The 17,338-nt window shown below is 44.4% G+C and overlaps 1 protein-coding gene across 1 annotated transcript; it reads right to left on the bottom strand.

The window, feature by feature from the left end:
* Positions 1-240: 240 nt before the first annotated feature.
* Positions 241-5,968, bottom strand: LOC133889006 (mitogen-activated protein kinase 16). Its single transcript, XM_062329435.1, has 9 exons — positions 5,056-5,968; positions 4,898-4,957; positions 4,562-4,711; positions 3,066-3,221; positions 2,837-2,974; positions 2,694-2,767; positions 1,756-1,857; positions 1,267-1,468; positions 241-596 (listed from the first exon to the last, which is right to left on the bottom strand). The coding sequence occupies exons 1-9, from the start codon at positions 5,620-5,622 to the stop codon at positions 531-533; spliced, it is 1,515 nt and encodes a 504-aa protein (XP_062185419.1). The 5' UTR covers positions 5,623-5,968; the 3' UTR covers positions 241-530.
* Positions 5,969-17,338: the final 11,370 nt, after the last annotated feature.

Here is a 17,338-nt window from a genome sequence, read left to right as displayed (position 1 = left end):
AAGCATGTGTGCGCTGCACGTGAACAATGCCATCACCTGTGCTCTGTTCTTTTACGCACTAAGTATCATCACCCATCAGCAAAGGCACCTTGGTACGTATCAAGATGAGAAAAACAGGTATGGTACATGATTCTTTGAGGTTTCTCGCACTTCAGTGCCGATATTGGTTGAGACTAGGGACTGAGAAACAGGCGAATTACATGTATATGTTGAGTACATTGTAATCACTAGTGACATGTATGAAATAACATTACAGACGTTGCGATCAAAACAACTAGTCTAATACGTACTTCAATTCACTAGCTAATGAGATCACAGACACAGAAATTCTGTCGAGGAAAATCTGGAGCTGAAGTCAAATATATCTTAGCTCCTAGAAAAGGATGAAGGGGAAGTACTACAGCACGACGCACTTTTCATAAAAAAAAATGTAGCTACTTAATCTACAGATCGTAGCATCCGCCTTCTGAAGTTCCCCTATGCATGCACACGTCGCTGTACAGATCGATCTTGCGTGTACCTTAAGATTGTCAGGTTCTGAGTTGAGCAATCTTCTGTGGCACACCATCGACAGCGTTCATATCCTCAGATTCCTCCTGCAAAATACATATATTATACACCATTCTAGCCTGCCGTTAAAGAGTATTTACCACAACTGTTAACAAAGTTAGGATATCAACTCATAATGAATGTAACTTCAGTGCATTTGCTGAGTGACAATTAGATTCTACAGATGAAGAAGGATTTTCTGCAATGTGTTGTGGTAGTACGTTGCTTGGCCAGCACAATGTCCTACGAAAAGGAAAACCAGAAAAGGCAACAGGAACAAGTGTACAAAACAGCAAATCTATACACAAGATATTATTCTATATCTATATATAATAAAAGTGGAGTCTTAGTTCTAATAGAGTCAACTATCCACTTTTCCTTACCTACATAAGCATCTCTCTTATGGTATTGTTGCAACTAATCAGCATTGCTGATTTTGGCAATAGCTAGCTGGTTATGCTAGCATTAGGAGTCAAAAATCACACCCCAGTATTTTCGTAATCAGGTGATTTACGAAAGTAGAGACCTTTCCTGTCTTACAATCAACATGAACTCATTTTGAGTTCCTCACTATACTTGCATATAGACATTTCTCAGGTTTTCTTTCACATCGGTATCGGTTGAAAATTAACTGCCAGGTGCCAGCAGGGTCATATTGATAGACTGTACTTTAATCAATAGGATTACAAAGTATAGAGATATCGTTATCGCACTTACATCTTTGTCTCGCTTTTGTTTGATGACAACGCACTGGGAAGCACCGATGCTTTCACTCTTCAAAAAGTTACGGGCATTTAAGAGTGGCTTGCTCAGGCCATCTGTCACTGATGCTTGTGCTGGTTGCTCACATACATGCAATTTTATGAAGTAATCTGCATTTGGCTTCTCAAGCTCATTCCCGTTGCCATTTACTTTTTCCCTGAGACAAGATGCAAGAACCATTAGTTCAATAGAAACTAACAGGCAATAAGTCTTAATAGGCATCTATACAAGGAATATCTTCACCCTTTGAACTTTGATATACGTCCCCACAAGAGGAACAACACTGTCTTACCCACCTCATAGGATATGCACACTCAACTCATGGTCACACAAAAAAAACTAAAACCATTGAATTATCGCTCCAGTGAAATGGAAAAAAGATGTAGGCCTCCACTGCGCAAAATACAAAAAATGTCCTTTAAAAAAATTTGACAGAAGTATTGCCTTGGTAAGGAAGCATGCTGCCGCAGCTGTGGGCTAGTCTTCTCACCCTTAGCAGCACCTTCTTCGAGATGAGCAAATTGCCTCTTGAAACGATCCACCCCACTGTCAATAGTACATTCATTACCATTAGCTCACTTACAACATCCCCTTAACCAACCACAATGCGGTTGAATAAATTTTTGAAAGTTCACGTAGTTGAATAAATGAAGTGTGATGAGTTGTTACATGATTGCACATAAATGAACTTTGCAGTAGGCAGCAATACCCTTTATCATGATCGGCAAGAAGTAAAGTTTAGTTTCAATATACAGTGCATGAAGAGAATACATGTTTATTACATTTCAAATCGGTCATATTTAACAGAAGACAACTTCGATAGAAAAACAAACATTTTAGCTTCGAAAAGTTTCAACATGCCGTTTTCTAATGTAAATAATTTAATAGAATATCCTAAACCAAACATCATGACACTACAGGTACTGTGTCAATAAAGTTTGCTTGTCTCATTCTGCAACTGTAAGAGCGATGATCTACACCAACCTTTTTCAATTCACGTAACATGTTAAAGTTTTCCTAAACAGTACAACTATCCAACCTTTTTCAATTCACGTAACATGTTAAAGTTTTCCTAAACAGTACAACTATACTACCATTATAACATGTTAAAGTTCAGAGTAGAGAATTTGAAGAAACACCAACAAAAAACGAACATTTCGCTGGCTAAGCTACTGTAGAAAGCAAACTTTACCAACAAAACAAAACTTTTAGACAGAGAACACACGATTATGCTTTTCTCAGGGGAGAAAACACACGATTATGTTTTTCTTCCTTGTAGTTATTTTCGATCCTAGCAACCATAATTGAATATATGAAGTATAATCACATACAATTTTCAAGGGCAATATAATTTGCATGTAACAAGGGAAAAATGCACGCACCTTGGGTACACAAAGTTTGCCTTATCCCCACCACAAAGATACTCCTGCAGCATCTGAGGATGGTACTCTAAAATCTAAAGAGATAAATAAAGAATTAATAAACGTATTACCATAATCATCTCAACAGAATTAACTAGCATTACCTCTCTGTATATTAATTCCCGGACGTCATCTCTGGCCAGCTTCCTTCTTTCAAACTCAAACTCAAGTTTCGAGATGGGTTGTGTTATGGGTTCACGTTGAGAATTTGCTAATCCAGTGAAGTATGGATCTGTCAAGGCCTTGAATTACATTAATATAGGATATCAGTATTGAGCATAACAAATGATACAACATTTTGAAACTATTGCTTATTGCTGACTTTGTTACTACCTCTGCAGCAGTTGGTCGATCCTTTGGATCAAAAGCAAGTAGACGCTCAAGCAAATGAAGAGCCATTGGGTCTATACCAGGAAACTTCTGGGTGAAAGGAACTGGAGGCTTTTTTCTCATGTTACCTAAGTATCGTTGAGCTTTTTCATTTCGAATCTACAACAATGAATGGAAGAAAATTGCTTAGTCGAGCAAAAGGTGCACTATCACTGTTGGACCTAAAATAACAACTTGTATTTCTAACAAATAGAACCATGCTAATCAACTGAACTGACAGCAGTTATAGATAGACTCATATTACCATTCCGAAATTTAATTCAGACTTTTTGAGAACTTCAAAATTAAGTTAAGTTCAAGTTATACACAAGTCAAGCAAACAGAGAAAATCAGTAAAATTAGCATTGATAAAATATCACTACACACATAACTAAGAGCAAAGAAATTTAGTTAAAACTGGGAAAAAAAATTAGTAACCATATTGTGTAGTATCATATAACATATATACCAAAAAAAATCATTTTGGTTTAGTAAATCTGGTTTGGTCTTACAGTTTGGGACGAAAATGGATGCCTCTGTACCATTTTCTACCTCTTCCAGAATGTGAACATTTTTTTCCATGTGTTCAACATACAAGGATGTGTGTCTTCAGTTAATCAAGCTACTGCCAATGCTTCGGTTCAAGGCAAATGTACTAATTATTAATAGCATTAGGAGTTTATGGTTATTTGGTAAAACTAAATATTTGACAGTAAAACTATTATAAGGATACATACTTAAAATTAGATTTCACAAAACTACTTATTAGTGAAGAAAATTATCAATAAAACCCACATTGAATGGGATGTTACATGGTGGCCTTGTGCGTCAACTGTCTGTAGGAATGGTAAGCACCAATGCTTGAAGAACGCACCCAGTACTTGTATTGCTAATTTGCTATTATATAATAATGCTGTAATTAATTAATAAGCTAACGCATTGAGAAAAAGCTTCAGAATCAATATGTTCAAAATGCAAATGTAATATAAACTTGGAGCAATCGAAGAAACAATCTGTAGGCTGTAGCAGTAAAAACTACTACTAAGACAAATGCTTGTAGGCAACCTATTATAACCTAAGTAAGCACTTAACCTTTACACTTGATGAAAATTCAAACTGATTCAGGAGCAGATAATTTATGTGTCCTAACTACACTGCGAGCCCACTATATCACTTAACTATCCAGTAGTCAAGTCACTCTCAGCATTGAACTATAATTCTGGAACTACTTACACAGCCTTATTAGTACACCTTCAGTCCGGAGTATAATGCAAAAGGTAAGCCCAGAGCTTTCTAGCATTAATATGAGGAAAGCTTAGTTCTTGCTGTTATGGCCGGAACTTTGTCTTTATACAAGGAAATAATGACTAGGTCCCGAAAGAAGTTTGTAAAAGGAAAATGCACGGAAGACAAGGCTCCAACTGACTTTCTTAATTTAGAAGCAGGACAAGTGAACTAACCCTGGACATTGTTTCTGCTGAAGGAGTGCCTAGTAGATCAGTCATGAGATCCAATTGATGTACCACATTCTTGCCAGGAAAGAGAGGCTTCCCTGTAAGCATTTCAGCAAATATGCAACCTACGCTCCAAATATCAATCGCGGGAGTATACTGCAAAATCAAATTTTAAGTTAAAATTTTAGGCATGTCATTGCGTTGTAACAACAAAAATGTACATGAAAACCTTTGATTTATTCTGTGAACTCGATTGCATTCAGATAGAGGTGCTCCTAAACGAGCTATCTGTCTATGACTTGGGGTGAAGTTCAAGTTTTGTTAGGACGAAACTTATCTGACCTTTGAAAAGAAGGAGCCACATAATTCTGGAGCACGATACCATCTTGTTGCCACATAATCCTATTATTTAAGAGAGAAAGCATAAAAATCATGTTTTCTGGGACTGCTAACCGTAATTGACAACATATGTGGCCAGCTTTACTAGAATTGTTGGTTACCGTCCAGAATATCGCGGAAGGGGTATCGTTGAAAGACACCCGAGCAAGGCCGAAGTCGCAAATCTTGAGCTTGCAATCGCCGTTGGCGAGGATGTTCTTGGGCTTGAGGTCCCGGTGGAAGACATTGGCAGCGTGGATGTACTTCATGCCGCGGAGCAGCTGGTAGAGGAAGAACTGGTGGTGCTCGGGTGTGAGGTCGTCGTTGGCCTTGATGACCTGGTGGAGGTCGGACTCCATGAGCTCGAAGACGACGTAGATGTCGCGAAACTCGCGGCGGGAGGGCGGCAGCATGATGTGCTTGATCTGGACGATGTCCGGGTGGCGCAGGAGGCGGAGCAGCTTGATCTCGCGGAGGATGCGGGTGGCGTCGGAGATGTGCTCGAAGACGTCGTTGATCTTCTTGATGGCGACGCGCTCGCCGGTGCGGGTGTCGACGGCGGCGGCCACCACGCCGTAGCTGCCCTTGCCGACCACCTCGCTGACCTCGTACCGGCTCGCCTCGCCGTACTCCGTGAAGAACGGCGCCTCCCCCGAGCCCTGGACACGCGACGACGGGGCCGAGCCCATCAATCCACACTCCGGAATCCGTAATACGCATCAGCCGAAGCACAAATCGCAACGGGGGGTTTCAAAGCCAGCCCGCACCTTCTTCGCATCCATAGCGCCGCGCGTGTCGCCCCTGTGCTACCTCCGGCGTGACGCAGTACCACTCCGCGTCGCACTTCACCACGCCCTAGGGCTCCTCGGCCGCTGCCGGTTGTGTCTGTTGGGGGTGCGGTGGCGGTGAGAGAGGAGGAACAGGAGTTGGGGCCGGGGCCATTATACGTACGGCGGGGGAGCAGCGGGGGAGCGCGCGTGGGGCAGTGGACGCCCGATCACCGCGGGCGCGCGGGGCGCGGGCAATGTGGGGCGAGCGCTAAGGGCTCGGTGTTCGCTTGTGTGTGCCTGTGTGGGAGCACGGCCGATGAGCGATGGCACGACGCGACGACGGGACCAGAGACGATGGTTGGGGACTAGCAGTGGCAGGTTGTCAGGATTTTAAATCATGGCTCTATCAGATTTAAAAAAATACATATATTTTATTTGAAATTGAAAGATTTATATAAAAATTGGAGGTCTACAATGTTTATTTTGATATATGTATTTATTTTATTAATTTGAGTGCACTTCTTCACATCAAGTCCAATCAAATTTAATTTTGAACACTATTTAATTCAATTGTTCTGCAATCCAATCATTTAAACATCCCATACATGAATTTTAATGTCTTTTAACATTGAATAGCGCGTAAATAGTAAAAGTATGGCAAATTATAAATACAAAGCCTAAATTTATGATAGAGTTATTAAATCTTAAGTGCTGACAAAGTTTGTTGTTAGGATCAGGATCTTTGATACGATCCTACTGATCCTATGGAATCCAATGTGATCCTACTTGATCCTACCAAATGAATAATGATTCAACGAAATTAAGATCTAACAACTGATTTGTCGATGTAAAGAATAAGAGATCTTTTGTCAGGAAGGTTCGTACTGGCAGATGTCAGCTGATAGTTGATATTTTCAAAACCATAGCTCCACCGCGTGATCAGCGGGGCTCGCGCGATCAGTCCCCTGATCGCAGATGAAAACCCCGTGACCAGTCCTTGCTGGTCGCGGGACAGGTACGCACCTAACTAGTCTAATCACATTTAATATCATCCAGTCATGCGTTTTTCTTCCTCTGACACCCTTTCGGTGGATGAAGTTGTGGGCTGGTGCGGAGGTGGAGTGACCTGTCCTGTAGCATTTGATGCTACGAGACGGTCTGGCAGGTGACCATGACGGACAAGAAGATAGGCATGACAGCGTTTGACAGATGTGACAGGGGGTGCAGGATGACTAGGGCGGGTCGGGTGGGCCCACTCCTTGTAATGATGATCGATGAATAGTTGTATTCGTCAGGTATATGGCAATCATAGTCTTTGGCGCGGTCTGTTTGTATGTACATCAGGCCTCCTGCTATATAAAGGGGGAGGGCCGGCTTGTAGAGGACACTCTGAATAAGTTCATCTAACTTATAAAATATACACAGGACGTAGGGTTGTTATTTTACAGGAGACCTGAACCTGAATAATCCCTGGTCTTCTTGAGTTCCTTCGACACACACACCAACAACCACTGAAAATGTTGATCACACACCCATCGTCCGGTATATCCCGGATACATTGTTAGGGATTAACCCTCAACAGTTGGCGTGCCAGGTAGGGGGCATGTTTTCACATTTCGGTAAGTATTGGTAACTCGATTGGGCTACCCATGGTCGGATCCACAACAACCGTTGAGTTCTGTTCTAAGGACCTCGAACGCCGCAAAGTGTTCATCAGGGTATGACCTAGATGAGCCTGGTGTGCTCCAGGTTTGGGACACCAAACCAGAGTTCGAATGCTCCGAGACTCAACATGAAGTTTGCATGGCAGACCATGCAGTAGGGGGCAGTGGAGGCCTTCGTGTCCTGGGCACTGTCAGTGAGCCCTAGGACTTACGCCCAGAGAAAAACTGGTCTGGTACCGAATAGGGAGGCACTCTGATACATCCCCCTCCATCGTAGTGCCTCCCAGAGGGACCCTCGCTTAGGGCACAGTCCTTGGTGGCGTCGTCGTCTAAGTCATCACACCACGCGAGCACTGGGGGCTCCCCTCTTTGCGATATGTCACCGCTCCACGCTCAGCAGCTCGACTACGAGGCTATGACGTTCGCACAGAATATGCAGGCCGTGCGAATGCTTCTCAGCCACCCATCGATGGTTGTGCTAGAGGGTTTTTGTCGGTGATATGGGAACCAGGGGTTTTCGAGTCCCGAGGCCAGGACAACACAATGCCACGTGGCGTCATCCCTTGGGGACCATCTCCCTGAGGGCCCGAGAAAAGACAGTTCCGGGAGGGGTGCTCGGGGCCAAAAACAGTTGGTCCCCGAGTACCCCAGAGTTCCCTGAGGACCTGAGAAGAGCCAAGTCTAGGAGGGGTGCTCGGGGCCATGAACAGTTGGTCCCCGAGTACCCCAGAGTTCCCCGAGGATCCAAGAAGAACCAGGCCCAAGAGGGGGTGCTCGGGGCCAAGAACAGTTGGTCCCCGAGTACCCAGAGTTCCCCGAGGACCTGAGAAGCCCCTTGCCGGTGGACCTCGCATGGGCTCCATGGTGAGGTGTCAATTGGTGGGAAGCCCGATGCTGCATTTAAGAGGAAGCGTGACCGGTCACATCCAACCACTCCCCCCCACGCTTGTCGTACTAAGTACGTTAGTCCCTGCCAACCGCCTGGCAGGGAGGCGTGGGGATAATTAATGCGACGGGTCCCATCGCGCGTCACCCTGCGGGGCCTATAAAGGAAGACGGCTTGGAGATATCGTCGATGGGCTCGAAGCGTATCGCCTGTCACCCTGCCATGTCAGACCGTGTCAGATCTGCTCTGACCGTACGGGCATGCGGGGAAATTCAGCGGCTGACTGGTGGGCCCCCTGCACCTGCTAAAGTTGGGGCGTAATAACCGACGGGACCGACCGAAGGGCGCATTTTCAACCCCTGTAACATCAAACTGTAGACCCATAATGGTTGCTTTCCATTTATGGCTTACGGAAACTTGTGCCCCCGTTTTGGGCACACCGAGCCTCCCTCCCGGTAGGATAAAGGGGGGGGGGACACTTTGTAGAAAGACAAGTTTTTAGGAAGTCAGAGGTCCAATAGGCTAGAAGCAAGGCGAAGAGAAGTGGAGGAGCAAGACCGAAGCTCAAGACTTAGACCAAAAACCTTGTAACACAGAGATCCAGAGAAAGTCATTCCAAGAGCATTAATAGCACATCAGACACAAAGAAGTAGGGTATTACGCTCCGTACGACCCGAACCTGTCTAAATCCCTTGTGCATTTACACCTACTAGCCGACGATCATCCGTCCCGCCTAGATCCCATACATTCGCATTAACCCCACGTACGAGGTAGATCCAGAATCAGCCCCCCGACCTGTAGAAAACATGCCATTAGGTTGATTGCCTAAATTACATAAGGGCATGTATGTGATTTTGGTGATTAATGACAACATAGTCAATAAGACTAACATGTTTGTCAAGTATATGCTTTAGTAGGTCTCATGGATGCAACAAAAGAGAAGTCGCCGAAGCCGGAACAAAGAAAGGAATGAATTGGACTTGTTCCATGAATTTTGATGTGATCAAATGAGTTGGATTTCTGTATAATTTTATAGAGTTCTTCACAAGCTTTCAATAGAGCCCAAGATCATCAAAATCGGAGTTCGGAGCGAAAAGTTATGTCCAAAATACAAAACGCAGTTGTGCTGAAATTTGCCTCACCGGATTATCCGGTGCTCATAATGAATTTTGATGTGATCAAATGGGATGGATTTTTGTATAATCTTGTAGATCTATTCATAAGCTTTCAATAGAGCCCAAGATCATCAAAATCGGAGTTCGGAGCGAAAAGTTATACCCAAAATACAGTTGTGCTGAAATTTGCCTCACAGGATAATCCGGTGCTCAAAATCAACATAACTCCGGTGCTTCAGAGGAATATCCGGTGCTCAAATCAACATAACTCCGGTGCTCAAATCAGCATAAGTCCGGTGCCTCACAGGATAATCCGGTGCTCACAAAATGAACTCACCGGACTAATTTTTGCAGAGAGCTCCAAAATGAACTTATGGGCATAGGATAATCCGGTGCTTTTGTCCGGTGTTAACTAACTCATCACAGGATAATTCGGTGCTCACAGTTGAGTTTGAGTGGGTTCCAACGGCTAGTTTCTCTGATGTACTCAGAGGATAATCCGGTGCTTGTACTACTATCATCACAGGATTATCCGGTGCTCACAATTTTCTGAGCCGTTGGGGCAACGACTAGTTGGCGGGTTTGAGGCTATAAATACTCCTCCACTCAGTCATTTGAAGTAGCTGGAGTCTAGAGAAGTTCATGTACACTTGAGAAGACATCCAAGCCACCAAAGTGCTTAAGTGATCAAATCCAAGGCGATTAAGCACACCATTAGAGAGTGATTAGTGCTTGTAGGCCTAGAGAGAGTGTAGCTAGTTGATAGCTGCATAGAGAGTGGATCAAGGAGTGATCCTAACTTGTACCAATTGGTACGCCGGCACCTTGGAGTCTTGGTGACTCGCCGGTAAGCTTGTTGACCCTCCGACTTGGTGTGGAGAGGCGGCAAGGTATTTGTGCGGGGACGCGGAGACCCTTGCCTTTGTGGCTCAAGCTCCGAAGTGATCACGGCGGCGAGGAACCGGAAGAGAGGCTAGTGGTGAGACCTTGCCTTGGTGGTTTGGTGGCTCATCCGGATAGAGGCCTTGTCTTTGTGACTTGGTGGCTCAAAGGCCGTGACCGGGTGCCGACCGGGAGCATATCCTTTGTGGAGCTCCAACGTGGACTAAGGGTGGCATTCATGCCATCGAAACCACGGGATAAAAATCCTTGTGCCGAGTTTGTTCTCTCTACCCTCTTTACACTTCCGCATTTACATTCTTGCAATTTACCTTACTAGATAGGTTGTAAGTTTCCTTAATCGGTAGAGTAGACACGCTAGATAAACCTAGAGCACATTTAGATAGAAATTGATATAGGTTTATCTTGTGTTATTTTTTGAGCCGGTTTAGCTCTAAGTGTCCTAATTCACCCCCCCTCTTAGGACGTCACCGATCCTTACACGACCGAATCTCAAGGGGGTCCCTCAGGATCCCCGCTTGCGGTGTTCATCCACCGACAGCTAGTGCTGATGTGCATTTACTCCTACTAGCTGATGATCATCCGTCCCACCTAGATCTCATACATTCGCATTAATCCCACGTATGAGGTAGATCCAGAATCAGCCCCCCGACCAAATCTCAAAAGGGGTCCATCAGGATCCCCGCTTGCGGTGTTCATCCATCGATAGTTTTCTAGTAGCACCATGGCTACATGACCTCACCTTTTTGGTAGAGACCACCCGACGCCAAACCGTACCACATCCGTCGCAAGGACTAGTGAAGGTCGTGGTCACCAAGAATCACAGTAGGCCACACGGTAGGAAAAATCCCGTGCTCCCTCTATGATATGAAGTACTTGGAGACCTCACCGCATCAGGACATCCAGCCCACTAACCTGCGCGACTCTCTTCACCAACGCTACTTTCGCAATGTGATCCAGGGCTAGAGGGCCAACCGAGAGCAGGAAGATCGTGTTCGGTGGGAGCAGGAAAAGGGAAAGCAGCCCTACAACTCACCTCATGATCGCTAGGAGGAGTCAAACTCCTCCACCTAATCGCCAAGGCCATGAGATTGTCGTCTCTCTCTCTGAGCACGCATTGTCCGCCCGGCTGCGAGAGTTGCACTGGCTGTACAAGTTCCGACTGGTTCTAGCTGAAAAATAAGACAAGTCGACTAATACCGAGGAGATTCTGCAGATCTACACCACCACGGTGCAGCTCGCGGGAGGCCACGAGAAAGTCATGGCCAAATATTTTTCGATCGCCTTGGCCAGCTCAGCATGTTCCTAGCTTATGAACCTCCTCGTGAATCAGTTCACTCCTGGGAGGACTTGTGCAACCAGTTTGTCACTAATTTTCAGAGGACCTACACCCGACCAGGGGTCAAAGATGACCTGTAGCAGGTCAGGTTGCGATAGCATGAGTCACTGTGAGACTACATCTAACGTTTCACCAAACAACAAAATACCATTCCAAAGATCATGGGTGAGTCCGAAGAGGGGTAAGAGACAAAAAGATGGTCGAAAAGCTGGCCACCAAAGAAGTCTGGAACAACACCAAGCTCTTCTAGCTTGCAGACTAGTGCGTGCATGCCAGTGAGGCCTGAGAGCTCCAGAGCAGCCCAAAGCCATAGCCCACCTCTGACTAGCCCACCTCTTTCAAAGGGGTCGGTCGGAAGGAGAAAAGGAGCAAACGCATGGCATGACCCTCCGATGTCATGGCGGTCGAACAGACCGACTAACCGCACCGGCGCTTCGAGAAAAGGACGGAAAGAAGGGCTGAGGCTGCTACCTGATCCACCGCATAGAGACCCACGACCTGACCAAATGCAAGGTCGTGCAGGGCACCATCGATAAGGAGCTTGTGGAACATAAACCCCTACATGACAACAATGGTGAGGATGGGGTCGACCCCAACTAGTCGGCACTAGGTTACCAGCAAGTCAATCACATGGTCCACTATATATTTGGGGGAGCCACAACATATTCCTCGAACAGGGAATACAAGTCAGTGGTTTGTGAGGTGTGGGCAATCACACCGAGCCCGAACCCGCGTCTGAAGTGGTCGGAGGTACCCCTCACCTTCATCTAGGCAGACCACCCCGCATGTGTCAGGCGTCCCGGTATCTATCCTATCGTGGTCAAACCCACGGTTCAGAACACCTGACTTGGTCGTGTACTGGTCGATGGAGAGAGTTCCATCAAACTCCTCTTTGCCAACGCGCTGGATGCCCTACAGATTCTGAGGAGCGCGTTGAAACCATCTCCTCCATTCTTCAGAATTACCCCTGGCTCCTCGGCTAAGCCATTGGGGCATAATGAGCTACCCGTCACCTTCGTCTCGTCGAGTAACTTCAGGACCGAGAAGGTCCTGTTCAATGTGGTGGACTTTGGTACTGCTTACAACGTAATCCTAGGATGATCGGCGATGACCCAATTCATGGCTATCGCCCACTACGCTTACCAGACAATCAAGATCCCTGGCCTGGCAGGGACCATTACCGTTTTTGTAACGCAAAGATGGCCCTGCACTACAACAAGAGAAGCCTCAACATGGTCGAGCTGACTCTCGGGTCGCAGCCCGAGAATGTTAGGCCTAGTGGTCGTCCAGTGAAGGTCCACATCATTGCTAGTCTAGATGATCGGCTCAAGGCGGTTAGCCTAGACGATTCTGACCCATCCAGGACAGTCTATATAAGGGCCAGTTTGGACCCCAAATAGGAACTCACACCCATCATTTTCCTCCGGAAAAACACGTATGTCTTTTCTTGGAGTCCGTCTGATATGTCTGGAGTCCATAGGGATGTGATCGAGCATAAATTATCTATGCGACTAGACGCATGACCGGTATGGCAAAAGGCGCATCGGTTCACGACCTACCGAAAGGAAGCACTTCATGAGGATATTGACAAGCTAATGGAAGCAAGCTTCATCCGAAAAGTGCAGTACCAGAGTGACTGGCTTACCCAGTCATGGTCCGTAAACCCAATGGTAAGTTTAGGATGTGTGTTGACTTACTGACCTCAACAAGGCATGCCCAAAAGATCTCTTCCCTCTCCCTCGAATAGACCAGCTTGTTGACTCAACTGCCGGTAGTGATCTATTAAGTTTCTGAGATGCTCACGTGGGGTACCATCAGATTAGCATGTGTAGGGAAGATGAGGAAAAGACTGCTTTTGTAACACCCTTCGGGGTCTTTTGTTATGTAAAAATGTCTTTTGGTTTGAAGAGCTCCGGTGCCAATTACTAGCGGTGTATTCAGCGTATTCTTCGACCACAGTTCGGTAGAAACATCGAGACATATGTTGATGATGTGATCGTGAAAAGTAGGGCCAAGGACGACTTAGTCGTGGACCTCCAAGAAACATTTGACAACCTTCAAAAGTATTGCATGAAGCTGAACCCAGAGAAATAAACATTTGGAGTATCATCAGGGAAGTTGCTTGGCTTCCTCATATCTAGCTAAGGAATAGAAGTGAACCTCGAGAAGACCAGGGCCGTCGACCAGATGAGATCCCCAACTAGGTTAGAGGAAGTTCAGAAACTAACAGGTTGTGTGGCAACTTTGAGTAGGTTCGTCTCAAGGCTGGTAGAAAGGGGGTTGCCGCTCTTCAAACTTCTGAATAAAAACGACCACTTCCAGTGTATGCCGCTTTCCAAGATATCAATAGGTACCTCTCGTCACCTCCAGTAATGGCCGCTTCTCAATCAGACGAGGAGCTCTTGCTCTATGTTGCAGCTACCCCTAGGTCGCGAGCACGGTCCTGGTCGTCAAACGAGAAAGTCTTCAGCGACTAGTGTACTACGTCAGTTAGGTCTTACACGATGCGAAGCCTCGATACCCACATGCTCAGAAGTTCCTATATGCTATACTGATGGCCTCTCGCAAAATCACAAACTCCTCTCGCAAAATCACAAACTACTTCTAGACCCACAAAATCAAGGTAATCTCATCGCCCCCCATTAGAAAAATTCTACATAGCAAGGATGTGACCGGAAGAATAGCAAAGTAGATAGTAGAGATCAGGGAGTTTGATATTCATTTCATCCCCTGAACGGCTATCAAGTCCCAGACACTAGTCGATTTTGTGGCCAAGTGGTTGCCTGTTGAGACCGAGCAGGAACAATGGCCAGAGGTTTATGAGCACTAGACCATGCACTTTGATGGATCATTCACACTGAAGGTAGCGGGGGTTGGGGTGGTCCTGACTTCACCGACCAGTGACATCGTCAGGCACATAGTTCAATTATGTTTTCCGACTAGTAACAATATTGCAGAGTACGAGGGCCTCTTGTCCGGAATGCGAGCAGCCTCCGCACTCAGGATAAACTATTTGCTAGCGATAGGGAACTCACTAGTGTTCATAAACCAAGTACAAAAGAAGTTTCAGTACTCTGATCCAAAAACGATGGCATACCTCACTGAAGTGAGAAGGTTGGAGTGACGCTTTATCGGTTTTGAAGTCAAGCATGTCTCTCGTGAGGACAACTTCCCAGCCGATGAGCTGACCCGTCTAGTTTCTTCTCGCGAACCTATCCTAAGTGGAGTCTTTGAAGAAAAACCCACACAACCATCCACCGCGGTCTCGAGCCATGATGATGGGGATACTCCGCTTGGAAACAGAACACCAGAGGCAACATCTTTTGAGGCAATGCCTCTTTTGGTGCAGTCAACCTTGGGTGGCCATCATGTGGTCGTCCTTTTTGATTCGGGTATGACCTGGATGGATCATATCTCGAACCAACTTGAGAATCAAGCTGTCACTGATGATGATGCATCAACAGAAAAGTTCACACAACAAGCCCGTAGAAACTCCATGGTAGAGGGACACCTTTATCGTAAGGGGAGCAATGGCCTTTTACAGAAATACATCACTCAAGAAGAGGGGAGCACAATGCTCTCTGATATTCATAGAGGCATATGTAGTAACCACGCTTCACACCGGACTCTGGTCGAAAAAGTGTTCCGATAAGGATTCTATTAGCTCACTGCCCTACATGATGCTTGCGAGCTGGTGAAATGGTGCAAGTCATATCAGTAACATAGCCGACATACCAACCTACTAGCCAAAGCACTACAAATCATACCACTCTCTAGGCCTTTTTCTGTAGGGGGGTTTGATATCGTGGGACCATGCCCTAAAGCCCAAGATGTTTTTGAATTCATGTTCGTGGCAGTCGACAAATTTACTAAGTAGATCGAAGCCGAACACGTCAAGAAGATCACTGTCGCAACAACGATCAAGTTTATACGAGGGTTGGTACTGCAGTTTGGCAGTTCAAACCGCATAATTACAGACAACGAGACTTAGTTCGTCAGTAGTGCTTTCTGAGACTATTGTGAGGAGATCAGGACCAAGGTTTGCTTTGCGTTAGTGGCACACATGAAAGTGCATCTAGCTTCCAAGTGTGGTTTTGGTAATTAATAACAATATCTATGGACTAACAATATTATTGAGAATTGATAGTAGGTTGTTCCATAGATGTATGGAGAAGAGACATGCATCAAGATAAATAAGCTCTAGGTGATGCTCAGGTATTTTAATGATAATACATATGGATTAACAATATTGTTGAGAATTGTTAGTAAGTTATTCCATAGGAGATGCATAATTGATAAGACATGAATTCATTGAGGAATGTCATGAAGATCAAAGATGTGCATCAAGATAAATGAGCTCTAGGTGCTGCTCATGAGAAAAAGAATAAGCTCAAGAAGGTTGACAATAAACGTGAAGGCTAAGTCACTTATGGAGATTAAGTGACTTAAGGTATAAAGTCGTCCATAAAGTTGTATGGAGTAAACTATGTTCTTTGTTCTTGAGAGTGAGTTGGGGTTAGAATCTGTAAGAAGGCATGAGTTTAATTGAGAAGTCAAATATACCAAGAGTGAAAAACAAAGTTTGGATTTCACATACGACAAAGTAAATTCATTGAAGATGCCGGATACAAAGTGGCTTTCTATGACAAGACATTGAAGTGCAAACGATGCTCAGCTATGATGGACCATTCGATGTGAAGGGTAAGCAAAGAGCTTGACGCTGAAGAACCAATGCAGTGGTGAAGCGCTTATGAAGGCTTTGCGCTAATGGACTGTGTGAGGCCATGTTAATCTATAGGTGATCGTGCGAGGCCATGTTAATCTATAGGTGATCGTGCGAGGCCATGGTATTATGCCTAGTAACACAAAACTAAAAGTATTGTGCACTAATTTCACATAAAATCTGATTTTAATTAGATTTACTCAAAAATAGTCTTATATATCTCCACAAATCCTAGAACTTTTTGTATGTATTCCATAATCCATGTGAAACCCATTTTAATTAGATTCACCCAAAAAAGCTAGTGTAGAATTTAAAATAAAATTCTCCAAAAATGCTACTTTTATAAGTCTTAAAAATTGTTAGGACCTCAAATAAAATCTCCAAAAATATAGTAAAATTTACTAATCTTCTTATATGATTTACTAATTTCTAAAATTATTTTTCGCCCTAGGTTACATGGTGAAAAAGTGAGTTACTGTGTAATGCTCCATTTATATACTTACAAAGGAACTCACCTTTTCACCATAAAACCTAGGGCTAGAAATAATTTTTGAAATTAGTGCATCATATATAAGAATATAAGTGAATTTTCCTATATTTTTGGATTTTATTTGAGGCCCTAACAATTGTTAGGTGTTATAAAGTAGCCTTTTTGGAGAATTTTAGTTTAAATTCTACACATGTTTTTGGGTGATTCCAATTAAAATGGGTTGCACATGGATTATGGAACATTTACACAAAGTTCTAGAATTTTTGAAGAAACAGAAGACTATTTTTTGGGTGAATTTAATTAAAATAAAGTTTTAAGTGAAATTAGTACATAATACTTGTAGTTTTATGTTACTATTCACAATATCTATAGTTTTATGTTAAAAATGACATAATACTTGTAGTTTTCTGCAATTCACTCTTATAAGTATTAATGGCTCTCATATTACCCTAGTCTAAAAAAAGGACTCTTTACTAAAATTCTTGCACAAAGACTTCAGAAGGTGATCATATCCCTGG

Source organism: Phragmites australis, chromosome 1, assembly GCF_958298935.1.
Source record: "Phragmites australis chromosome 1, lpPhrAust1.1, whole genome shotgun sequence".
NCBI classification, from domain to species: Eukaryota; Viridiplantae; Streptophyta; class Magnoliopsida; order Poales; family Poaceae; genus Phragmites; species Phragmites australis.
Note: the sequence above shows the minus strand (reverse complement) of the source record. Positions and strands in the feature narration are given on the sequence as shown.

What these genes read in the sequence shown, in the direction of transcription:
- LOC133889006 (XM_062329435.1), bottom strand. Translation starts at nt 5,622, where the DNA reads ATGGGCTCGGCCCCGTCGTCGCGTGTCCAGGGCTCGGGGGAGGCGCCG. An exon ending in GGGAATTAATATACAGAGAG is followed by an intron (nt 2,768 to 2,836) that starts GTAATGCTAGTT and finishes TTATCTCTTTAG; the next exon opens with ATTTTAGAGTACCATCCTCA. An exon ending in AACAAAAGCGAGACAAAGAT is followed by an intron (nt 597 to 1,266) that starts GTAAGTGCGATA and finishes TGTATTTTGCAG; the next exon opens with GAGGAATCTGAGGATATGAA.